Source organism: Ahaetulla prasina, chromosome 8, assembly GCF_028640845.1.
Source record: "Ahaetulla prasina isolate Xishuangbanna chromosome 8, ASM2864084v1, whole genome shotgun sequence".
In the NCBI taxonomy this organism is placed as follows: Eukaryota; Metazoa; Chordata; class Lepidosauria; order Squamata; family Colubridae; genus Ahaetulla; species Ahaetulla prasina.
Genome location: NC_080546.1, coordinates 84,452,284 through 84,478,634, shown reverse-complemented (window position 1 = coordinate 84,478,634; position 26,351 = coordinate 84,452,284). Strand labels below are relative to the sequence as shown.

Genomic DNA, 26,351 nt, shown 5'->3' with positions numbered 1-26,351 from the left:
CCACAGAATGAATTTGAAAGCTTGGAAGAATAAACCTTTGGAACCTGGAGCCTGACTCAAATTAGATCCTGCAACTTTAATAGCTTCCACTAGGTTTAAAAGCCAACTACATGTATTTAATTGATAGATGAAGAGCTCCAGAATGAGCACACTACGTGGAATAAAATGAAATCAAATGAGACCTCACATCTATTATGTTTATATTTGTGCAAGACCTTCCTAGAGAGTTCACGTATTGTATTAAAAAGTTGGTGTTATGATGCTAACAAAGGCCTCTAGGTCTTCAAAAGCAAACCTGGTCCGTCTCTCAGCCTTTTTTACTTATTTGTTAAATTTATTCGCTCCCCATCACACTACCAGGTGACTCTTAAACTTACAATCTCTCTCTCCTCTCCTCGTACTGCTACTTCTGGAAATCAAACACACGCGCGTCCATTTTAACATGTTATATTTTAATTTGCAGAGACAAAAAAAAAATGACAAGCAATTTATTTACAGAAAACTGTACAAAAGCAAATAAAATTATGCAAAATCTTTCATAAATAGAGGTGGACTAGCATCGAATACATTTTTGCCATGTTTTTTTTTTTCCTTAGCATAGTTGCGTGCATAGTGACTCATAATAAACAAATAAGTCGGTTCTCTGCTTCACTATTAACATCCAAGTAGCAGAACAATAGTCAATGATTAATAATACAACGGATCGTAACCACACTGAATGTAAGTGCTTCAAAAAATCAGGAAAAGAAGGGCCTGAAAAGGTACCCCAGGTAGCTAGGAATGGTGCCTTCTTCCAAGTTCCTTCAAGGAATTGTCCAATGTTTGTGTTGTTCCTTTCAGCACTTAAGAGAACATTGGCTCTTTAACCATTGATGGAACATCTGGAGAACTTGTTCCATTCTTCGCCTTGTCAAATGCTGTTCAAGTCTTGTTACTGATGGTTGTACTTAACATGCTTTCTTTTTCTTTCCTTCTGTTTTTTTTCAGCCCCATTTCCATTTCTCCACACCTTTGCTTTCCAGCAATGGCAATTTCCTAGGGTAGTCTTTCTTCCAACACCTTCCATCTGTTCACCACAGTTCTTTCCCCCCACATAAAAATAGCATCTATCTTGTTTTTTCAAGAAACTCAGACAGTCGGCCAGTCAGGAATGAAACTGGCCATATATTAGCCTAGCTGGAGGTCGGAATGAGCGTAAGAGTTTATATCAAAGTTAATATGACTTTTTTTTTTCTAATTCATATAAAGTTTACATAAGTGGCATGTCAAGCTAGGAGTGTGCAAAACACATTCACTTGAGTTCCTTGTGAAATTGAACTAAGACAGCGATTAAAACAAAATGGCTGCAAAAAAACCCCAAACAAACCCGCCTTCATATATTTAAAAAAGCAACAAGAGCATGAACAAAGATTCGTCAATTTCTCTGCCCTCAAAAAAGAGAGTCATAATTTCTTGTTACTGAGATCAATACTGTAGCTTTTTAACGTAACCTGTTTAAACCTGTTCCGAAACCATAGTCTTTCTCTTCTTCCTTTGTTTTTTTTAATGGATTATATTTAAATCTAGTCCAGGGGTGAAATGCAGCCAGCTCTATCCGGTTCGTGCAAGCCTGTAGTGCCGGCGGCAGGTGGTTCAGCGAGCCGGTAGCGCCAGTGGGAGGCTCCACCCCCACAAACCGGGATGCACATTAGCGAGCCGGTAGGACACATAAGTGCATTTTACCTCTGGACTGGTAGAAGGGTTTCCCTCCCCCCTTTTAAAAAAATATAACATTTGATGCTTTTCAGAAAATAAACCGGGTTAAATATACAGGTTGAAAAAAGTGGGAACCGTCCAGTATTTTTAGTGTGTAACCCAAGTGCTGTTTTACCATGACAACAGTATAAAAGGCACAATTGCATATTTTGCATTCGCTCTAAAACTTTCCATTTTTTAATGTATTTGTTCCTTTAATATAAAAGCACTCTATAGAAGGAGTGTTTCCCAATTCAACTAATTTCAAATGAAAAACACACACGAAAAAAATATATATCTATGAATCATGCTGGGTAGTAAGAGAAGCTGTTGGTTATGTTTTGGATGGTTAGGTTTTACTAGGATTACTGAACATATAAACAAGCACACCTATTTTTCTCTCTTTTTTCTCTTTTTTTTTTTTACTTTTTTGACATCCTTTGGGCTTATCACTACAACTAAATTAGCTAAATTGTTCAGTCTTATATGTGCCTTTAATGTAGCACACAAAAAGGGAAATACAGGCCAATCCATTTAATTCTGAAAAGTCTTGTTTTAACGTATTGGCTCTTTAGAAATGAGATTAAAAAGAATGATGGTTTGGACCGCTACCATTTAGTGTCTCTAAGAGAATGCTCAGTGTATCCTAATTCTACATAGAGAAATTATTCAATTGTTCTTTTGTGAGGCTGATGATGTTTTCGGTTGAAGCCTGAAAAAAATATGCATATTTAATGCAAATATATTCACAAGCATTTTACCTTTAACATATACTTAAAGAGTTACACAAATACAGGAAAAGATTTAGTCAGTCCTCTAATCAAGTCAAAATTGGAATCTCTGTTATCTATTTATCTATCTATCTATCTATATCTTTTTTTAAAAAAAAGGATGCATTAGAATGATCAATTCACCCCTAAACTTTCCTTTGACATTTCTCCATTTCTAAAATGTGCCAATATGCTTAGTTGCTACACGCAAGCTAAGAACCAATCGAATGATTAAATGCAAAGAAGATGTACATTTAAAAAAAAGAGAGAGCACTTTGCTATTGAGAGTTTAAAAGACAAAAAATCATGAGGGATTTGTACCAGCTGATTGGCCCATATGTCAGACTGTCTAATAATATATTCTATGTCACTCTTAAAGTAAACTATCCAAGCTACTTTGTCACTAAATCTATTAGAACTTTCTATCCATGCTTTAATGTCACGTTAAACAACCCGAGAAGATAGTGTTTCTTCACCCTTCCCAAGCTGTTCCCACTGCATTGACCGATTGTCAGTTTTATTTCAATGTCCATTCTTTATTACTATTGTTTTTTTGTTTTTTTTAAATCATCAACACAGAACTAGCTCAGTTTTCCATACTCTGCAACTTCTTATTGCACGCACGCACGCAAAAAAAATATCTGGTCCATTTTTTTTTCCTATCCCCTGTATATAGTGCAAACTATACAAATCGTCACGACCCAGAACTCCATCATGATTCGGCTTGGATGCTTTCTACAAAGTCGCAAGCCACACCATTTTGCATGTTGGGAGTGACGTCTGCCGAGACTCTCGGTCAACATGGAGTCTCAACGTGGGTTGTGTATTGCACGAGACTCAGCTTAAATGCACTTGTGTTTTAAGAAAAAACCTGCATAATACCTTTGCCTACAGCAAATGAATAACCTGGAACACTGCGAGAACCCCAAAATTAGCATCCATTCTCAACCAAGATGCTGCCATGTTTGACTTGAAGCATATTCTTCTTCTTAACTGCCTTCATTTTCACTCTTCATTCAGCTATCTCCTGAACGTGTTTTGAAGCTTGTCAGATGGATTTTGTAATTTTCTAAGGAAAACATATTTTGAAGCCAGAGGGTCATGTTAATATAGTTGGTGAATGTAATCACTTTTTTTTTTAAATTCAGCAAGCTCATGTCATCAGTTCCTTTGGGCATCAAACTAAAATCCATGTTGACAACAATCATCATGCTTAATGTCAGTGTGTTCCTGGATCAGATTTTATGTGACAAGACCAACGAGCGATTTCCTTGATCCATAGTGTGCTCTTTGGTCTTTAAATGACTATGATCATCCAATCTAAATATTGGCCTTGTGAAAATGACACCAGGTTCAGCCGTTTCTTGATATTGATAAATCATGCCCCGTCATTCGTTCGTTCATTCGTTCATTCACTCTCTCATTCATTCATTCTTCATTCATTCATTCATTGTTGTGTACATGTATGCTTGTTTTTTGTGTTTGTATGTGTGTCAGTGTATTTATATATGTATTCCATCATTTTATATTTAAGTTAAAATGTTAGAGAATGGGAGGGGGAGGGGGGAGGAAGAAAGGCATGGTAAAAATAATAAAACTAGAAAGAGATAGATCTCAACATTTGTCTATGGATCAAAACTAAAGGTACAGGTCACGGTTTTAGGGAATGTGTAATCTTTTGGATTACAATCTCAGGCGGAATATTCTCCCTCCCCCTCCCCCAATTTTCTTTCTTGTTTCCAGCCAGAGGACTGTGTTAAAGATACGATCCTTTAAAAAGTGCTTTTTCTTCTTCTTCTTCCTCTTTTTTTTAAAAGTTTATTTTGCACGTTGCGTTTGTAGGGTTTCCGAAGGTTTATCTCCGATGGAAACCAGGCATGGGAATACATAGCAACCCATAGATCTACCTGCACAGTCTTTTTCCCGCTGACCTGTGATTGCAAACAAGCAGATGACAGTCAGAGGGGCTCAAACAGTGCTTCAGCGGCATGTGTCTGTTTGTGATGGTGTCTGTCCATCTGTCCCTCTCTCTGTGTGTATGTATGTGTGTGTGTGTTTGTGTGTGCTGGGGAGGGGAACCAGAATTTTTATCTCATCCCCCCCCCTTTTTTTTTTTTTTTCAATTTCAGGTTTGCTTTCCCTAGCAAGGAATTTATAGCGGTAACTTTTGGAAAATTAAAAAAATAAAATCATAAGGAAAAGGAAAAGAACAGGTGAGCACGGTGTTAAAGACATGCAGGGACAACAATGGTTTCTACATTGTACAATATAAGTCAGGCAGACAGGATATGTAAATGCCTGGCAGGGAGGCAGAAGAGGCAAGCCAGGCCTTTGTCTCTTTGGTTAGCCCCCTTGGTTTTCGACAGATTGGTTGCTTCCTTCCCAATTTCCAATGGTTTTGAGTGATCGGCTTTATTGGGCCTTCTGCTCTGGGAAAGAGCCGGCATTGTTACTTCCTGATCCCCTAGAGATAAACTTCCCTTCGAGTTAAAGTATTGATAGTAGATGGCTTGTATTCCCCTGTCTGTGCCAGGGGAATATCCTCTGGGTTGGTTTCTTCGCTTTTGCTGAAGCTAGCTGCACTGAAGGTCTCGTAAGACGAGGTCAACTTTTTGTTCAGGAGGTTCCTGTTGCGGTCGCCCATCAGGGAGGCCTCTCCGTTGGCCAGCTTCTCCGGACTGCCCCGTTCGTCGACAGGCATGAAAGTGGAGAGTTTGGGCTGGCTTTTCGGCTTCCTTTCGGGTGAAGTGCGGACGGGCATCCAACAGGAGTCAGAGTGGCCATACTCATCGCATTCCCGGGTGCACTTTCCCGTCAGGGCGACATCTGGCAGAGGCCTTGAATCTGCAAACAAAGAGCAACAAAGGGTTTGAGATATCGGTCCTTGCTCCCTGGAGAAAACTGGACAGGGGCAATTATTGATACACCGGACAGAAGACTTAGGAAAACCTTGCCAGGGCTGTCGTAAGGTACTATGGTTCTCTTCCTCATTCCTCCTCACTCTGACAACTGTCATTGCTTAAGAAGTCAATTTAGGGGGAAATTTGAGGGTGACTCATTTAAAAAAAACACTAGGCACCAGGGATGGGAGTCAGCCGGTTCATGCCGGTTCGGGCGAACCGGTAGTTGTGTCCTGCAGGTGTGCCTGCCCACCCTCCCCGGCACTATACAATCCTATTTAGCTGTGTTTTTTAAGCCACACGCATGCGTGCAAACATGCGTGTGAGCCAAGCGCATGCGCAGAAGGCCGTGCGCATGCATTTTTGATGCTGGGCCGAACCAGTTGTTAAATTATATGAAGCCCACCTCTGCTTGGTGCTTGTTGCCAAACTCATTTGCTGCTTTCAAAAACTAGCTCCTGTTTTTTTGCCTTTAAAAAAGAAAAAAGGAATAATTAACAGACTATGTTTCAGCCAATCAGAATGGGTGTTCGCCAAGACTGGATTCTAAGTATAGATGAGAACTGTCAGGTTCAAAAAAACCAGGAGCCAGGATAGCCTTCAAAAGCACTCTGTGTTTATGTCATGCTACCTACATCCAAGAATCTGATCTATTAAAGGTCAAGGCAAGTTGCCTCCAGAAGAGGCAACAGACTTCAAGGGGAGGTTGGATTTAGGTTTCTTTCATGTTGTAGGGAGTCTAGATTGATAATGCATTTGACTCCGCTATTAGGCTCAGCCTGGTCATCTCCTACACTAACAAAGTAAGATACAAAGAGGGCGAAACATCATCATCTTCTTTTAATGACCCCATAATCCCTTGCAGGGTAGAGTCTGGGCAAGAGAATGGAGCTAGCAGAGTGTTTACTGGACGGATGCCCTTCATGTCACCAATGCGGAGTTTTGTTCAGCAGATATATTCTCATCATGCCCAGAGAGAGAAATAACTCCCTCTACCTAGGATCAAACTCAAAGACTTCCGATTGTGAGGCGACAGCTCCAACTCTAGGCCACTGCACCACTCGCAAAGAGGGTGAAACCTGAAGCTTACTAATTGGGAATGGAATAGACTACATTCCGGACTTTTGTTGGCCAATGTTCAAGGCCAGATTTTATATCTCCCTTCCCTCCCTCCTTCATTGATGGCTACGGGTCATTCCTTCAGATAAAATTCAACTCAACCTCAATTAACTTTTGCAATTATTTTATGTCATCTCCTTTTATCTTCCTTGCAAACCTTGATATTTTACTCTAAACACTTCCAAAAAAATAAATAAAAAATAGCTACTCCTCCTTTAAGCTTAGTTTACAATTGGGGGTTTGCCCCCTGAGCAAGAAATTAATAATTCAGGTTTAGTTGAATGCCCAGAAGAAGCTAACCCCAAATATAAACTTAGTTTTTAAAAAATGTTGGAATATCTCCAGATGAAGTTAACTATCCAGGTAGTAGGATCAGTTTGGCCCCATCTTAAATCATAGAAATGGGTGATTTAACTGTTTCTAAAGTTAGAGATAAAAACATATCAAGGCTGGCAAGGCAATGCATTAAAATGGACAGCAACGAGAAATTATTGGCTGCACATTAACAACAGCTTTAAGAAATAACCTTTTGCATTTACAAAACACAATCAAATCCCAATGCTATGTGTTTATGTAGGTATCTAACTGCAGGAAAATTGGTGTTTGGAAAATGTTTAGTGAATGTTATGATGTTTTTGTGATTTTAGCACCACCCACCCACTCACCCTGATTTCTTCCCTATTTGTGTGTGTGTGTGTGTGTGTGTGTGTGTGTGTGTGAATTCCATGTAGGCAGAATTGTTAGCATCTAAGTTTACTTAAACCTTTAAAGCAGTAGTGGTTTCCGCTTACCTTCACTACCGGTTCAGTACTGTGAGCATTTGTGCTCGCGTGCGGTGCTTCTGCGCATGCTCAGAACCTTCTGCGCATGCGCAGAGCATCCGTGATGACGTCCAGGCGGGTGGGCGGAGCCTCCCGCCGCTGTCACTACTGGTTCTCCCGAAATGGGGCAAACCGGTAGAACCACCACTGCTTTAAAGGTATTTTATTAGTACTGAAAATAGAAGTAAAAGCCATGGCGGCACAGTGGTTAGGATGCAGTATTGCAGGCTAAATCTACTCACTGCCAGGAGTTCCATCCTGACCATCTCAAGGTTGACTCAGCCTTTCATCCTTCTGAGGTCAGTAAAATGAGGACTTACGATTGTTGGGGGCAACAGGCTGACTCTGTAAAGCACTAGGTAATGGTACTGTATATACTGTAAATCTAAGCGCTATTGCTAGAATAAAGTTTTATTAATTAATAATCAGGCATATCTAATTGATTCTGTGCTATCTGTCAGTTATTCAGTTTTGGAATAATGTCAGTGTTCCAGAAAAACATCTTCTGCATAAAAAAAACTCAGAAGCCATTGTCTTTCAGAGTTCTTTACTAGCATGAGGAAACTGGCACACGATGAGTGAAATTCCAAAACTGAACTTCCGGATTCTTTTCCCAGTTATACAAACCCCAAGAGTCCCACCCCCCTGACCCTTTTGCTGGTCACATGGTCCCACGTTCTCCCAGTTCATTCGAATATCTTCTCGCCACTCTTCCTGCAGATGTGAACACCATCCGACCTTGACCGCTTGAAGAATGTTACCATACCCCTCAACCCCCCTTCTTCCCCTCAGGGGAAAAATGTGGCAGCGTCTGGAACCCTAAAGTCTAGTATGGTTTCCAGGCCTGACACTATCAATGACCATAATAAAGATTTGATTCAATTAAAATTGCATCTAAGTTTACTAATAAATCTTGAGATTAAAAAAAATTCTGATGGGACTTTCGTAGGCACATTTATTTTACATTATGTAGCTATTTTCTATTTAGATTATACATTTTTTGTAACTTTTAGGGCATAAAAACCAATCTAGTAAAGTGTTGTTATTTATTCGTTCACCACAAATGTATAGAGACTTCACTATATGAAATACATTTGGGATTAATATATTGTTTTAAATTAAAGAAAATAAATTATCTACAATTGATTTAGAAATGGCCACTTATTATTTTCAGTTTCAAGTTAACTTAACTTCTTAAAAATAATATCAGCCGTTCGGTTTTAATTATATATATTTTATGGGGAGAAATGTGTGGGGAAGTATTCACGCCAGATTCCATTCTTCATCTTGGAAAAAGCTAAGCAGGATTAATTATGACCTGAAGAGGAAACACCAAAACTGCAGACTAGACTGGGAAGCTAAAAATATCCCAAATCAATCAATTTATCAATCAATTTATCAATCAATCAATCAATCAGAGATCAGTTCCCTGTTTTACCAAAAACACCATTTGACATGTAAATCACCAGGAATCAAGCCTAACTCACGGACACCAAGATATCTATAGACTTCTAAAACTGTCATTGTTATGATCTTTATCTTGGCTAAATGGTGCATCAGAGGACAACAATTTTTGAACCAAGGTACTTCGAAGGGGCTAACTTACAGAATGTGTCCAAAATCCAGGGGCTATGATTCCCAAGGAAATGAAATTTGCGAAAATTTCATATGCTTCAGTGCCACACTGCTGGGCTGCTACAGTCGCGTGAGCTTAATTTTCAACATTCTGTGACAGTTTCCCAGCCATTCTAGTAATCCCTTGCTTTCTTCTCTATCCAGCAGCAGCCACTCAAGTGCCTACTCAAGTGGGAGGGAGGGGAAGGGAATGGAGAGAAATTCCCATAAGAAAACTCAGTGAGGGCTACTGAGATATTGCAAGTTCCTCTTGCACCTCTTGTTTTTTTGCCTATCCTTGGTCATTTTGTTTCTCCATTTAAGTAAAAAAGTATCTTTGAAATGATGAGCAAAGGGAGCACTGGTTATCTAATTACACTGTCATACTGCACCAGGTGGGGAGGACTCAGACATGTTTACTGAAAGGAACGATGCTAAACAAAATCAACAAAGGTGATTAGGGGACTGGAGGCTAAAACATATAAAGAATGGTTGATCGAACTGGGTATGAAAAGAAGGACTAGGGGTGACATGATAGCAGTGTTCAAATATCTCCGGGGCTGCCATAAAGAAGAGGGAGTCAAGCTATTCGCCAAAGCACCTGAGGATAGGACAAGAAGCAATGAGTAGAAACTATTCAAGGAGAGAAGCAACCTAGAACTAAGGAGAAATTTCCTGATAGTTAGAATAATTAACCAGTGGAACAACTTGCCTGCAGAAGTTGTGAATGCTCCAACACTGGAAGCTTTTAAGAAGATGCTGGATAACCATTTGTCTGAAGTGGTATAGGGTTTTCTGTCTAAGCAGGGGGTTGGACTAGAAGACCTCCAAGGTCCCTTCCAACTCTGTTATTCTATTCTATTCTAAACCCGCACCACCATTCACATCAGCAGAAGTCAAAACAATGTAGAAGAATTCTTTTGTGGCATTTTCCCCTAACAGGTTTCAATATTCCTCGCTGACTCAATCCAATGAGTCAAGTGATATCAGAAACTAAATCCGATTAATATTGGTTTTCTGTTAAAAACAAAACTAATCCAACATTCAACATTTGCAAGGCAGAGTTAGTCATTTTAAAAGTCTCACAACAAAAACGACTAGTACACCTATAGAAGAAAGTTCACACTACAAAATCCTCACCTTTTGGAAGTTTATATCAGTTCGATCAACATTGTACAGCTTTGGTTTGTAAAAATCAATAAACCAAAACTCCAGGATACTTTTCATGTTTTTGAAAGTAAGCGCATGTCTCCTTTGAACTTAAACCAGCATTTGTATATACTTCTTTAAATTATAAAATATAAAAGCTGGGGGCGAGGGAGGGGAGGAATTCGGGAGCAGAAATCTTCCCTGGACAGCAGAGAATAAAGCCAAGGGATAGCGCTTTAGAACCTAAAATGTTCATGGAATTGAAGACAACTGCATGAGTTATATCTGTAGTTGTCAATTCAGCAGTGTATTAAAACACATTCGTTTTGAAAGATTGTGTTTAAAAAGCAGCGATTGCAGTGGTAATCAAGAAATTGATTTCCCAAAGCGGCTTTTTGAATACATTTCAGAGAAAAGCTAACCGTATTTCTGCTCAAGTAAACTCCCATTACAAACAAAATAAACAAAAATAGAGGAAGAGATGTAACAGTGCCCTATTCAACCATCTTATGGGATGGGCTTGGGCTGGCAACACAGGACCAAGCCCATGGAAAGCAAACGCCACTCTCTACCTATAAAATTGCCACCTTAGCAAGAAGGTCTACTGCATATCTAAGAATTCCAATATATAGGGAATTCCAATATTTCAATTCCACAAAGAACATAGAGTCACTCTATGACAGGACAAGAAGCAATGGATGGAAATTTACGAAGGAGAGATTCAACCTAGAAATAAGGAGAAATTTCCTGACAGAGAGAACAATTGACCAATGGAATGGATTGCCTCCAGAAGTTATAAGTATTCTGTCATTGGAAATTCTTAAGAAGAGACTGGACAGTCATTTGTCTGGAATGTTATAGGTTCTATCACTTGAGCAAGGGGTTGGACTAGAAAACCTCCTATTCTATTCTATTCTATTCTATTCTATTCTATTCTATTCTATTCTATTCTATTCTATTCTATTCTATTCTATTCTGTTCTTCTTCTTTCATCTCATCAATTCTACTCTACTCTGCTCTACTCTACTCTACTCTACTCAATAAATAAATAAATAAATAAATAAATAAATACAGCAAGTGGCAAATTTTACAACTGAATTTTTTGGCACAAGGAGAGGCTTCATCCTACTTCACTTCATATTCAACCTAATGTCCTCCTATTGTAGCATTCTTGGGGTGGAAGAATCCCACACTGTTTTACTATTAGCTCTCTGCTTGATTTAAGCCGGTTTTCAATTTGTGAAATGGAGGAGGTAAAAGGTGTTGATTTGTGAATTTCTATGCTCTTCTGCCTTTTCTGTTGGGAAGGAAGGAAGGAAGGAAGGAAGGAAGGAAGGAAGGAAGGAAGGAAGGAAGGAAGGGAGGGAGGGGATCTGTCTGCGTACAATGGGAAAAGGAAGAAGCTTCATGGAACGAGTCCTGAACTTCAGCCTCCTCTCAAGTCAGCTAAACTTGAAATAAAACCCAAGCAACTTGTATTATCCAAAGAAGCTGTAATAATAGTTCTGAGATACTCAAATTGGATTTTCAAACGAAACTAGAAAAACAGCCAGTTGCCTGAGTTTTCAATTTCTCCCAGATGATTAAATCAAGTCATCTATCTCACACACACCCAACCCCCTATGGACACCTTCAAACCCCTCTGCTTCGCCTACACAAAATAAGAAAGCCCAGAGATATGACGTGGAGAGGCTGTTTCACAAAGTAACAAAACAGAATTTACACCTAAGCAATGCCGTCTTTTCAGTTCAAATAGCCATCTGGGTGTTTGGACAATTGGCTTCCAAGAGGAAGAATCTGGTCTCACAAAAGAGTGACTTTGTGGAGAGGGAGGGAAAGCAACATTTTCTTAAAGAGTATTAGCTGACTGGCATGTTTGCTTTTTTATAAAAATAAAACTTCATTCACTTTCGAAAATATAAAGGTTACGGTGTGCTCAAGCTGAACCCAAGAACACGGCAAAGGCAGACATCTCCATCTTTGTTCTCTTTCAGCCAAAAAGAAAAGAAAAATATTACCTTGGTCAAACATTCTCCCCTTTCAAATAAAGAATGGGTCGTGCTTCATATATCACAGAACAGTCTAAATTCTCGGTGTTGGCTCTCAAATAGCGATTGTACCTTCCATGGGACAGCTCCTCCACTATCAGATTCGGCAAGTATATCTGTGCGAACTTGAGTAGCTATCAAGTTTGCCTGGAAGCACATAGATCTTACTGTTCCTCATACGGTGCTTAAAATAAAGGAGCCTCTTGCTAATTTCCCAATTTTTCCTTTTGTGATAGAAAGGCAATTACAAGCTAAGTTAAAAAGGTAAAAGTTCCCCTTGCACATACGTGCTAGTCGTTTCCGACTCTAGGGGGCGGTGCTCATCTCCGTTTCAAAGCCGAAGAGCCAGCGCTGTCCGAAGATATCTCTGAGGTCATGTGGCCAGCATGAGTAAATGGCAAAGGCACACGGAATACTGTTGCCTTCCCACCAAAGTGGTCCCTATTTTTCTACTTGCATTTTTTACCTGCTTTCGAACTGCTAGGTTGGCAGAAACTGGGACAAGTAACGGGAGCTCACCCCGTTATGCGGCACTCGGGATTCGAACTACTGAACTCCCGACCTTTCGATCAACAAGCTCACAGTCTTAGCCATTGAGCCACCATGTCCCTCTTTTAAAAAGCCTGGGCATTTTGGACAGGCATTTGTTGCCTTGAAATGCAAGATAAAACATTGAAACAAGATTGGAAGGGATCTTGGTGGACTTTCTAGTCCAACCCTATGCTCAAGGCAGAAGACCATATACTATCCTGGTCCAATGGTTGTCCAGTCTATTTTTTATTTTAACAGTTTATTTATATATTTTGTCATTGCATATGTAAGTGCTTAGTGAAGAGCATATTGTCTAAATCAATTAATTTTTATACAATAATACTTTTCCCCACTCTGTCAGGCCTGGAAGCCATCTTTTGCATTGGGCCACATTTTCTACTCTGGTAAAATGGGAGGGGGGATTATATGGAGTATGCAAGATATGTACTCAAAATAACATTCTTTTCTCAGAGAGTCAAGGACATCTTGCCCTGGCACCTGGAGTCGTGTGACTGGGAGGCATCTCCAGTTGGGACGGTGCCTGATTGGGTCATGTGATGGACATTTGAGTGCTGGGCAGGGACTTCAACTTTCTTTTGGGTGGGGAAAACCTGGAAGCTTTCAGATTCGGGTTTTCCCAGGTGTGCCAATATGACATCTTTGATAAAATGAAACTTTGAGGAATCTCAAGCTTCGCAGCCATCTTTCTTTGGGGGTGTTGTTTGGAACCTTGACACACTCCTAATTTCTACCTCTGCTGTCCAACCATTTATAAAACAAGTCCCATGCTTGAAAATACTCTGTATCATCTTTGTCTTTTACTTTTAATGCCAATCTATCCATATCTTAAAAAAATTAAATTACATCCTCTCTGGGCATTTCCTCATTTTTCCAGTACTGTGCAAATACAATTCTTGCTGCTCTCAAGACATGTACTATTAAGTAGAGGTTCCCTTGATCATACTTTTCAGGTATTACGCCTAGCAAGAATATTTCTGGTTTATAATCTATATGGTTGTCCAGTCAATTTTTGAAAACCTCCAGTGATGGAGTATCTACAACTTCTGGAGGTACATTGTTCCTTTGCTTATTATTTGAATCAAATAATAATCAAATAATCAAATCAATTATTATTATTTCGCTGTCAGAAAATTCCTCCTACAGTCTAGATTGGATCTCTCTTTAGAATGTTTCCACACATTACTAGTTGTCCTGCCGTTTGGTGCTTTGGAGAATAAGTCAATGCACTCTTCTCTGTGATGTCTTTAGGGAAGTGCTAGAAGACTGGCTAAAAAGCGAACACAGTTCTGGGCTGCATAAACAAAGGGATAGAATCAAGATCACGTGAAGTGTGAATACCACTTTATAATGCCTTGGTTTTTTTTTTTTTTGTTTTTTTGTTTACATTTATACCCCGCCCTTCTCCGAAGACTCAGGGCGGCTTACAATGTATAGGGCAATAGTCTCATTCTATTTGTATATATTTACAAAGTCAACTTATTGCCCCCCCAACAATCTGGGTCCTCATTTTACCTACCTTATAAAGGATGGAAGGCTGAGTCAACCTTGGGCCGGGCTCGAACCTGCAGTAATTGCAGGCTTTGTGTTCTTAATAACAGGCCTTACCAGGCAGAGCTAAACCGGCCCCACCGGTAAGGCCAAACTGGTAAGGCCACACTTGGAATATTGCATTCAGTTTTGGTCGCCACAATGTAAAAACAATGTTGAGACTCTAGAAAGAGTGCAGAGAAGAGTAACCAAGATGATTAGGGGACTGGAGGCTAAAACATATGAAGAACAGTTGCAGGAACTCGGTATGTCTAGTTTAATGAAAAGAAGAACTAGGGAAGACATGATAGCAGTGTTCCAATATCTCAGGGGTTGCCACAAAGAAGAGGGAGTCAAACTATTCTCCAAAGCACCTGAGGGTAGAACAAAAAGCAATGGGTGGAAACTAATCAAGGAGAGGAGCAATTTAGAACTAAGGAGAAATTTCCTGACAGTAAGAACAATCAATAAGTGGAACAACTTGCCTGCAGAAGTTGTAAATGCTCCAACACTGGAAATTTTTAAGAAAATGTTGGATAACCATTTGTCTGAAATGGTGTAGGGTTTCCTGCCTAAGCAGGGTGTTGGACTAGAAGACCTCCAAGGTCCCTTCCAACTCTGTTTTTATGTTAAGACAATTATGTGAAGAAGATGCTGGGACTCAACTTGATTTGCACAATAAGTTCAAGCATGATGCAGTTGAAAGTCAGTTCTTTGGACACTGCATGAGGATGAGTAGGAAGATATGCTACAATAGCTCAATAGGTTTTTTTAAGTAAACCTTGAGAGTAACTCAAGGTACTGCAGAGAATAACTCAAAGCTACTGCAGAGCCACTCGCTAGGTTTGTGTCTCTTGGAACTACATCCACCTTCATGAGGTAACTGAAGCGGAAATTGAAGTCCATCGGGCCTTGCCTCTTGACGTATGCCCTTCACACCAACCCTGAAAAAAGATCTTGTAAACTTTGACATTTCACTTTATGAATTTGTTAGTCTCCTGTTTCAAGCTCAGGCCCTTCTTACCTTGGCCGACCCCCAATCTGGATATCCCTCTAGGAGCACTTAAAGCCACACCATTGAAGGCTACTTCTTCCCCTACAAAGAGAGTTACAGATTGCACAAAGGTGAGAGATCTTCAGGATAACTGGCTGTAACAGTTTAGCTTGGTTTAGTTTCATATTCAACATTCCTGTGATTTCACCAGAGCCATGTGTCCCTGGTCATTGAACTGTATGCCCACAACATCCCCGGTAGGCACAATGTCATTATGAACTCTGGGACCTTTAGACAATTATATCACTAATATAGTAAATTCATACCATGATGGTGACTTGAATGCAAATATCGGAGTTAATAGCCCTCTTCTCAAACCCATTTAAAATGATGTCTAGCTCCCAAAAGGAAAGTTACTATTACCAGGCCTAACAATCAAAGAACAAACACTGCAATGTATCCAAATTTCAAAGGTCCAACTTGGTAGACCTTTCTTCTTTGGAATGACTAACAAACTATTAGAACAATCTAATAGTTAAAGGGCCTCTGGTGGCTCAACAGACTAATGCAGTCTGTTATTAACAGCAGCTGCTTGCAATTACTGCAGGTTCAAGTCCCACCAGGCCCAAGGTTGACTCAGCCTTCCATCCTTTATAAGGTAGGTAAAATGAGATTGTTGGGGGCAATAAGTTGACGTTGTATATAATATACAAATGGATGAAGACTATTGCTTGACATAGTGTAAGCCGCCCTGAGTCTTCGGAGAAGGGCGGGATATGAATGCAAATAAAAAAAAATTTCAATTTTGGAGGCTGTAATGGGGCCAAGGTGACGCATTTATATCTACCATATTTTCTGGACTTCCCAAGCTGAAGGTAATCAACAACTGGCAGATGACCTGAATGAGTTTTACTGCAGGTTTGAAAGAAAACTACAGCCACCTATCTCCACAACCCCCATCTCAGACACACCAACAACAGCCAAGCCTCCTACAACTGACCCCATTTCATTGGGTTCACAACCCCTAGTGATCACAGAAAAGGAAGTGCAGGACCTATTTCACAGACAAAAGCCAGGAAAAGCGCCAGGCCCAGACAAGATAACTCCTTCTTGCTTAAAAGTCTGTGCTGACCAATTGGCCCCCATCTTCACCCATATTTTCAATAAATCACTAGAGATGTGCTATGTTCCTTCTTGCTTCAAACGCTCTACCATCATCCCAGTGCCGAAGAAGCCCACCATCAAGGAACTGAATGACTACAGACCAGTTGCTCTAACATCTGTAGTCATGAAAACCTTTGAAAGGCTAGTGCTTTCCTACCTGAAAACCATCACGAATCCGCTCTTAGACCCCTTGCAATTTGCATACCGAGCAAATAGATCAACAGATGATGCTGTTAATATGGCTCTGCACTAGATCCTACAACATCTTGAGTCTCCAAAGACCTATGCAAGGGTCCTTTTGGTAGACTTTAGTTCAGCATTCAATACCATCATTTCAGACATTCTTCTAACTAAGCTAAACCAGCTACAGGTACCGGAACAGACTTGTAAGTGGATCACAAGCTTCCTAACAAACAGGAAGCAGCAGGTGAAGCTAAGCAAGATCACATCAAATACCTGTACAATTAGCACAGCCCCCCCCCAAGGCTGTGTGCTCTCCCCACTTCTCTTCTCTCTGTATACCAATGACTGCATCTCCAATGATCCATCAAGTTCGCAGATGACACAACAGTGATTGGTCTCATTCGAGACAATGACGAATCCGCATATAGACGAGAGGTCGAACGACTAGCCTTGTGGTGCAACCAAAACAATCTGGAACTGAACACACTCAAAACCGTAGAAATGGTGGTAGACTTTAGGAAAAACCCTTCCATACTTCCACCTCTCACAATACTTGACAACACAGTATCAACAGTAGAAACCTTCAAATTTCTGGGTTCTATCATATCGCAAGATCTCAAATGGACAGCTAACATCAAAAACATCATTAAAAAAGGACAACAAAGAATGTTCTTTCTGCGCCAACTCAGTAAGCTCAAACTGCCCAAGGAGCTGCTGATCCAATTCTACAGAGGAATTATTGAGTCTGTCATTTGCACCTCTATAACTGTCTGGTTCGGTTCTGCAACCCAACAAGAAAAACACAGACTTCAGAGGATAATTGGAACTGCAGAAAAATAATTGCTACCAACTTGCCTTCCATTGAGGACCTGTATACTGCACGAATCAAGAAGAGGGCCGTGAAAATATTTGCAGATCCTCGCATCCTGGACATAAACTGTTTCAACTCCTACCCTCAAACGACGCTATAGAGCACTGCACACCAGAACAACTAGACACAAGAACAGTTTTTTCCGAAGGCCATCACTCTGCTAAACAAATAATTCCCTCAACACTGTCAGACTATTTACTGAATCTGCACTACTATTAATCGTTTCATAGTTCCCATCACCAATCTCTTTCCACTTATGACTGTATGATTATAACTTGTTGCTGGCAATCCTTATGATTTATATTGATATATTGATCATCAATTGTGTTGTAAATGTTGTACCTTGATGAACGTATCTTTTCTTTTATGTACACTGAGAGCATATGCACCAAGACAAATTCCTTGTGTGTCCAATCACACTTGGCCAATAAAATTCTATTCTATTCTATTCTATTCTATTCTATTCTATTCTATTCTATTCTATTCTATTCTATTCTATTCTATTCTATAAGATGCACCGGAGTATAAGACGCACCTTAGTTTTTGGGGAGGAAAAGGAGAAAAAAGCTGATTGGTGGATGGATCGGCCTCTTGGAATAGCCCAATCACCTCTGTTCCCTCAATTTCAGAGCCTGTTTACAGCCTCTGAAGCCTCCGTTTGAGAGGCTTGGCAGGGCTACATTTGGTGTATTAGGCACACCCAAATTTTCACCCTCTTTTTTTGGGGGGGGGCAAAAAGTGCGTCTTATACTCCGAAAAATACGGTATATTCTTGGTGCTCTCTGAGATTATTTTCTTGCAGATATTTCATTACCCAAACTCGGTAACGTCATCAATAGTGATGATGCTCGCTAGTTTAGCTAATGAAACTCCTGCAAGAGAACAACCAAGCTCAGAGAGCGCCAAGGATCTCTCATTTCAATCCCAAGGTATTCTTGGGATTGGAAACGAGACCACAGAATGAACCTTCATTCTCCTTTATCATCTGCGTTCACTTAATAACTCAATATTCTTGATAGAGATTCACTTTTCCTTAATCTGCCGGTCGGATCTATAGGAAGACACTAAACTCCTAAACAAGCCTCAGGGACAGAGATGGTATTCAGTCGGTTCAGACCGGTTCAGGCGAACTGGTAGCGGCGGCTGTGCCCGGACGTAATGCTGTCCTGTTTAGCCACGTTTTGGAGGCCGGATGCATATGTGGAAGGTGAGCGCATGAGCAAAGTGCATGTGAGGAAGGCTGTGCACATGAATGGAAGGCGCACACGTGCACATCGAGGGTGCAGAAGGCCAGGCGCATGCATGGCGAACTGGTGGCAAGAGTATGTGAAACCCACCACTGCTCAGGGATAAATGGTTCTCAAGACTTGCTAAATCTTTTGGATCCTTTCCTTCAGTTCCATTCTCAAATGTGCCTCATAGGCCCCCTTGAAGCAATTGTTATCTCATCTGTCTATTATCCTTACTCTTCAAATCCCCCTATCCAGGGGTGAAATCTAAAAATTTTCCCTACCGGTTCTGTGGGCGTGGCTCAATTGGTGGGCGTGGCCTGGTGGTCAGGTGACCCGGTGGGCGTGGCTTGGTGGTCAGGTGACTGAATGGGCATGACCAATAATAATAAACAATAAAAATAGTAAAGTATACAAAACTTGGGAGTGCACCGGTCTACCTTCTTTAAAAATAGAGGCACCGGTCTACTAATTGCCATTTTTTGGGAGGCACTGGTCTACCTTCTTTAAAAATAGAGGCACCGGTCTACTAGCCGCCTACAGCATCAATCAGCTGTAGTGCGGCCCTTTGAAGCACCACAGCAGTCATTTAAGGCTGTTTGCAGCTGTATCACCACCGAGAGCTTCAGGGACAGAGAAGAGGAACAGCAAGGGGCGGACAGTAGAGGGGGGCAGGAATTTTTGCTACTGGTTCTCCAAACTACCCTCCCCCATCACTACCAGATTGCGCAATCTGGTCTGAACCGGGAGCATTTCACCCCTCCCCCTATCAATATTACCAACATATCACTATATCCATCCTCAAATTAGTTCCCAGTCCTCGTGTTATGCTGCCCAGGCACATTTGTAAAGGAAAATAGTAACTTGAAAGAAAAGGAATGTTGGGTATAATGCCGGAGGGTTATGATAAAGGGACTATATATTTAGTTTTGCATGTATTGACACCAGCAAAGGTTGCATTTGCACCATATTGGAAAAATGAGAACACTCCATCAGATGAAGATGTAATTCAGAAAATATTAGACTGTGCAGAGATGGACAGACTGACTTTAAAAATAAAAGACAAAGAAGACATGGAATATTTCTTGAGATGGAATAGATTTTATGAGTGGTTAGAGATAAGAGGTAGAAATTAGATCATTGCTATGTATGAATTAAATATAAAGATGGTTTATAATTATAAATATGCCAATATAATTAACGGAATTATAAATAAGCTAATAAAAAGCCAAAACTATTATGTTACATTATTACTATTGCTACCAGTATATGTGTTAATACTTTTTTGTTCTCTCTGTGTTTTTCTTTTGTAAATGATATACCCTGACAATACACTGTTTTCAAAATGTGTGTGTGTTTTTATATATATATAAATATGTATATATATATGTAGGTCTTTGGTTATTCGGGTTTTCTCCCGCGTAAAATAAAACCCAAATAACCAAAGACCTACATACAAACACCCGCGAAAACCTCAGAAAACAAATATATATATATATATGTTTTCTGAGGTTTTCACGGGTGTTTGTATATAGGTCTTTGGTTGTTCGGGTTTTCTCCCGTGTAAAAGTTTTGCTCCCAGAAGCACGAAGCTGAAGCCTGAAGATGACGAATGAGACTTCGTCGAAACGTCGCTAAGACACTTCCAATTTTACACGGGAGAAAACCTGAACAACCAAAGACCTATATATATATATATATATATATATATATATATATAGGTCTTTGGTTGTTGGGTTTTCTCCGTGTAAAATTGGAAGTGTCTTGGCGACGTTTGAAGTCTCATTCGTCATCTTCAGGCTTCAACCGTGCTTCTGGGAGCAATGTGTGATCGCAGCTGTTTCTTCCTTTTAACTGCTAGTGGGGTTTGAACTGATTGGGTGGGAGCTTGGCTGTGCTCTGATTGGATGGGGTTTTCTGTGCTCTGATTGGCTGGGGTGTGTCCTGTGTTGGTGGGGGCTTGGTTGTGCTCAGTCTAATCTGTGCTGCAGGGGATTTGAGCTGGTGAGCTGCACTGCTGCTGTTTGGCCGTGTTCGTGGTGGTGCTACATCTTCGTAGTGGGTGTCAGTCTGCTGCATGTATGGATTGGAGGGGTTTGAAGTGGCTAATGTTGCAGCTGCGGTCTGGCTTCTGGTCCTTGGTCGTGCTTCCTGATCAGTGTGGGTTTGGGTGTGCTTTCTGGGTGGATGTGTGGTGGTGACATCCACCCAGAAAGCACACCCAAACCCACACTGATCAGGAAGCACGACCAAGGACCAGAAGCCAGACCGCAGCTGCAACATTAGCCACTTCAAACCCCTCCAATCCATACATGCAGCAGACTGACACCCACTACGAAGATGTAGCACGACCACGAACACGAAGCCAAACAGCAGCAGTGCAGCTCACCAGCTCAAATCCCCCTGCAGCACAGATTAGACTGAGCACAACCAAGCCCCCACCAACACAGGACACACCCCCAGCCAATCAGAGCACAGAAAAACCCCCATCCAATCAGAGCACAGCCAAGCTCCCACCCAATCAGTTCAAACCCCCACTAGCAGTTAAAAGGAAGAAACAGCTGCGATCACACATTGCTCCCAGAAGCACGGTTGAAGCCTGAAGATGACGAATGAGACTTCGAAACGTCGCTAAGACACTTCCAATTTTACACGGAGAAAACCCAACAACCAAAGACCTATATACAAACACCCGTGAAAACCTCAGAAAACATATATATATATATATATATATATATATATATATATATATATATATATATATATATATATATATATATATATATATATGTATGTATGTATGTATACATACACACACACACACACACACACACACACACACACACACACACACATATATTTGTCAGGGTTCTAATGGATGCCCTAATTACATCACAAATCTTGAGCCAAGCTTAGAAAGAAATCCAGTTATTTATTAGGAGCTTCATGCTGGCACGTTCTGAAGTGAAGCCAGCTCTGACCCTACGTAATTTACACTCCAATTATGACCTTGTTTCCCCCCATTCCCCCAGGGTGTGTCATCAATCACATTCCCCAACAGAGCAATTTTGCGGGTTGTAGAGGTCACTCCCCTTGACTGCTGTAGGTAACCCTGGGATACAGCCTTGAGAGACATAAGCATGGAATGTGCATCTGTCTTTGGCTGCTGTGCTGTTTTGCCGGTTTCCCATTCCCCCCTGGCCTATGGCAACTCGAGAGCAGAACAGAAATGCTTTGTGATTTGACACTCCTATGTATACATTTGAGACTCATGCACACCTAAAATCTGGAAAAACTTCAGGAGGAGTTTTTATCCCCTTGAATTCACCACGTTAACAGCTGAACAAGTTTTCCTACGCTATCCCCTTTTTTAAAAAACAAAGGAAGTGTAAATCTATCCAGTTTATTTAATAAATCAGCAATCTATCTGCTAAATATCTCTACTCAAAATTATTCAAGGGGATTGAAAGTGAAAACATCCCCCCCCCTCCAACCCTTAAGGAATAGACAGGTTTCAGATGGGAATGATCAATCCCTCAACCATTTTTCTTGTTTCATTCATTTTAATGCTGTTCATCTTTGATCGTATTAATAACATTTTATTTTATTTTATTTGGCTCTCAATCGCTGCCTGGTTATCTGTCATTTAACTGAGAAATACTAATCCCAGCTCAGAGACTTTTGGTCACAATCTTCATTGATTTTAAATCTGGCTTTGATTTAATTCCAAGGGAGAGACTAAAAGAAAAAGAAAAATCTATGGGAATTCTCAATGGATAAAAAGTTTATTCTTCTCATCCAGTTCCTCCATTCAATACTAATTTAAGAGACAAATGCTCTTTTCTGAAGATACATCTTTGCACTAGAAAGAGTGCAGAGAAGAGCAACCAAGATGATTAGGGGACCGGAGGCTAAAACATATGAAGAATGGTTGCAGGGCATGGCTAATTTAGTGATGTTGTGACCCAGGCCTGAGTAGGTAGTAGGAAACTCAGTCCGTGAAAAAAAAAATTAAAATAACGGAGAATTACTTCATTCCCAGTGTAGTTCAACTAAATTAAAACAAATTCCTCCCAACACAAATTTGTCAGTCCCATCGCAAACCTTGGTCCAATTAGGCAAAGTGCCAAAGGCCTTTCTTGGCAAACGTTCAGAATGTCACAAAAATAAATGCAAGATGTAGACAAAGCAGAAGACAAAGCTACCAACATTGTTTTCCGGCAAAGCCCAAACACCATTGCTGGCTGTTTTAAGCCTTATGGGAAGGACCAATCATCTCTCCTGAGTTGTACTTTTTGCTTGAGCTGCTCTTGCCTTCCGGCAGCTCTTCTCATGCATGCATTAGGAACAGGCACCTCACCTCACCTCACCTCACCTCACCTCACCTCATCCTATCCTATCCTATCCTATCCTATCCTATCCTATCCTACCCTACCCTACCCTACCCTACCCTACCCTACCCTACCCTACCCTATGTTACCTTACCTTACCTTACCTTACCTTACCTTACCTTATCTTATCTTGAGATAAGATACTTTGGCTCATACTGTTTTTAATGCTGCATTGAAGTAAGAAGTATTTGATTGCCTTTGGATACCATTGAACTATTACAGTGTTCTTAGTTTTTTTTTCTTATTTATTCTTTTGTTCTACTGATTTTTAATCTTTTTTTTGCCATCCAGAGTTGCAATGAAAGATGGCTGGCTAGATAGGTCAATATAAGAACAACAACATCAAAAATAGTGAGAGTATTCCCTCTTATCTCAGTCTCTAGCTTACTTTAGCTTCCATTTATGACCTCTTGGTGTCTCTTATTAATCTCTACCCCAAGTTGTCTTGGCTTGTCTCCCGCTCAAGAGAAGAACATCATATACATCTTCTTGCCTATTTTATTGCGGCATAATAAGAAAGAACAACAGCCAATATGGTGAAATTGTTTGGGCTGGAGTCCAATTTTCAGACCATCCTAAGCTGGAGAAACTGGGCAGGTTGCTGTCTCTCGTGGGTTCTTATGATCATAAAACTGGAAGAGCTGTTGGAGAAGAGGAATAAATCTATCAAGACGAAGAAATAAAATGCTCCACAATTGATATTCAATCTCTCTTTTTTTAATCCTCAAGCATCGTGACTCAAAGATTCGACCGGAATAAATAATAGGTGGTAGATTCTAAAAACGGACTCCATTTTCTTCCTGTTCATTCTTGGATCCTCTTTGCATTCCAACTGCATTTGAAGATGTGGGAGAGTGGAAATTACTCATATTTCTTCTCACCTCAAATAGAAATAATCGGTGCCCTTGTCAAGTCTCAATACTTGTCGAGAACAAGTGGTGTGAATTTCTCAGAAAATGGAAATAACCCAAATGGCATCTCTCAAAGTTAAACAACAGAATTTCTCTCTCCCCCCCGCACCCCATTTCTCCCTAACAAAGATCTGAAAATCCATTCTGAAAGTAACAGGAACCAAATTCAGGCTGTATAATCTGTTTCCAGGGTTTCTGAAATAATCTGTAGCACCTGGGAAGCCTCTTTGGTGTTTTAGTGTGAAATGCAGAAAGGCTTAAGAATAGAAACATGTCCCAGAAGAACTCTGGCTAACACCCAGGTTTCCTGCCAAGAAGAAAAGGAAGCGAAAAAGTATTTACACACAGTAGCGGCTAAAATTGTGGAAACCTTTTGGGAAAAGTATATTTTTGAGGTTTGATGGCTAATAACACCACTTTTTTGAAGGGAGGGAGGGAGTTTCAAGATAATACCTATTCCACTGCTGGAATGGCCTAGGAATAGCCCAGACCTTAACCCAATTGAAAATCTATGGAGCCAACTCAAGAAACTTGTTAGTCAGAAGCGACCCAGCAATAAAACCCAGTTAATAGACACCGTCATTCAATCTTGGTTTCACATTATAACAGCTGCAGAAGTAAAAGACTTGGTTCACTCCATGGGAAGACGTTGTAAGGAAGACGTAATTCAGGCTAAAGGTTACCCAACTAAGTATTAACTGACATGGTGATAATTTTTGTATATCTCGTTTTTTTCCTATGGTGATCATTTTTGTATATCTCGTTTTTTCTATGTGTTTGACTTTTCTTCTTTCTACTGTAACTGCTATTCTAATAGCAAATCCTTCGTACAAGTTATTGTATTACATTCTTGATTAAATTATCTTTCCATTGATATATAATTTTATGGTACTCCTCCCTAAAAAAAGTGGTGTTGTTAGCTAGTTTTAGAAAATACACTTTTCCCAAAAGGTTTCCACAATTTTGGCCACTACTGTACATATGTGTTAATTATCTGGTTAATTTTTGTTTATAGATGGTTATCGCCTCTGTGTGCGTGCATCTATCAGAAAGCCAGTAGAAAGGAAGGGAATGGTGAAATCCTCATGTGGAAGTGCCCTTTAATGCTTAAAATGCATGAGGAAACCAGACAATGAATTTGCTAATAAATCTTTCTGGAAGCTCCTGGTTTCTCATTTTATTTAGTCTTCCACTGAACCAAGTGATTTTTCAATCAATCTTTCCCATTGCTTTTCCTGTTAATGTATCTTGAGCTGGATCCACACAGCGGTCTAAGCTAAACTACAGTTAGTTAATTTGTCTATCAGTGTGGTGCATGGACATAGCCAGTCTGTTAAGTTAATGGTTTATTGTGTTTTACCGAGCCAATAGATTTCAATAAACCATGGTTCAGTGAGGTATTAATAGGGACTTAGTGCAATTACATTAATATTAAGAGAGACATTTCATCTGAAGGGTTTAGCCCTTCAGTTTAATATAATATGTGAGTTTTTATTGTCCTTTTAATTGATATAGTGCTGTACAGAAAGACAGGGCCACCTAAAAAAAAAAAGTCAGCACATCTTTTTCATGCTCAAAATCATAGTCAAAAACAAATCCAAAAAATGTTGGAAGTGTCATCAGATACCTGGTTCATATTACCATATGTGGTGGACATGCACAGAAGCTAAAAGATACTAGACTAAAAGCCACACATGGTTGGAAAAGATGATTAAAAAACATATAGACTTTAAGCCAGAAGTATTCCTACTGGGGATTATACCTGAAACATATAATAGAGAATTGAGATATTTGATGGTGAATGTTCTAACAGCAGCTAGGATTGTGTTTGCTAAAAATTGGAAAAACGAAAAGCTACCATTGCAAGACGAAATTATTAAGAAAATAATGGAATGTGCAGAAATGAGAAAATTGACATCTGAAATTAGAGAACAGAAAGACAAAGAGTATTTTAAGATATGGGATTTATTTTATCAATGGTTAGAAGGGAAAATATGTTTAAAAAAAGACTGGAGAAAGGTTTTTATCAGAGAAGATGTGGAATTATATAATTGATTGAAGAGAATGGAATGGATGACATACAACATTAATTTTAAAAAAACTTATATGAAATGAGAGAATGAAATGACACAATTAACTAAAGGATTAATTGATTAAAATGTTTGGATACGTATTAGATTGATGAAATGTAAGATTAGATAAATCCATGAGATGTATATGGTGAAATTACACAAGAGATTTGTAACCAAACCCACCGACACACTGTATTTGGGATGGAAGATGTTTTTATGTTTGTTTTGTTTTAAACAAAAAATCAAAAAAAATCAAAAAATAAATAAAAAACCTCCTAGGAAAAAGTTGCAGTGGTCAGTAG

General features: G+C 39.9%; 1 protein-coding gene across 3 annotated transcripts in view; it reads right to left on the bottom strand.

Moving 5' to 3' along the window:
- Positions 1-433: 433 nt before the first annotated feature.
- Positions 434-26,351, bottom strand: part of PCDH7 (protocadherin 7) — a 666,099-nt gene continuing 640,181 nt past the window's right edge. For 2 of the 3 annotated variants that reach the window (XM_058192709.1, XM_058192710.1), the window contains exon 3: positions 434-5,348. In XM_058192709.1, coding sequence (XP_058048692.1) covers positions 4,969-5,348 — 380 coding nt within the window. In that variant the 3' untranslated portion in view covers positions 434-4,968. Of the gene's footprint in view, positions 5,349-15,258; positions 15,331-26,351 lie in introns of all 3 variants that reach the window. The other variant, XM_058192708.1, reaches the window with a different exon arrangement.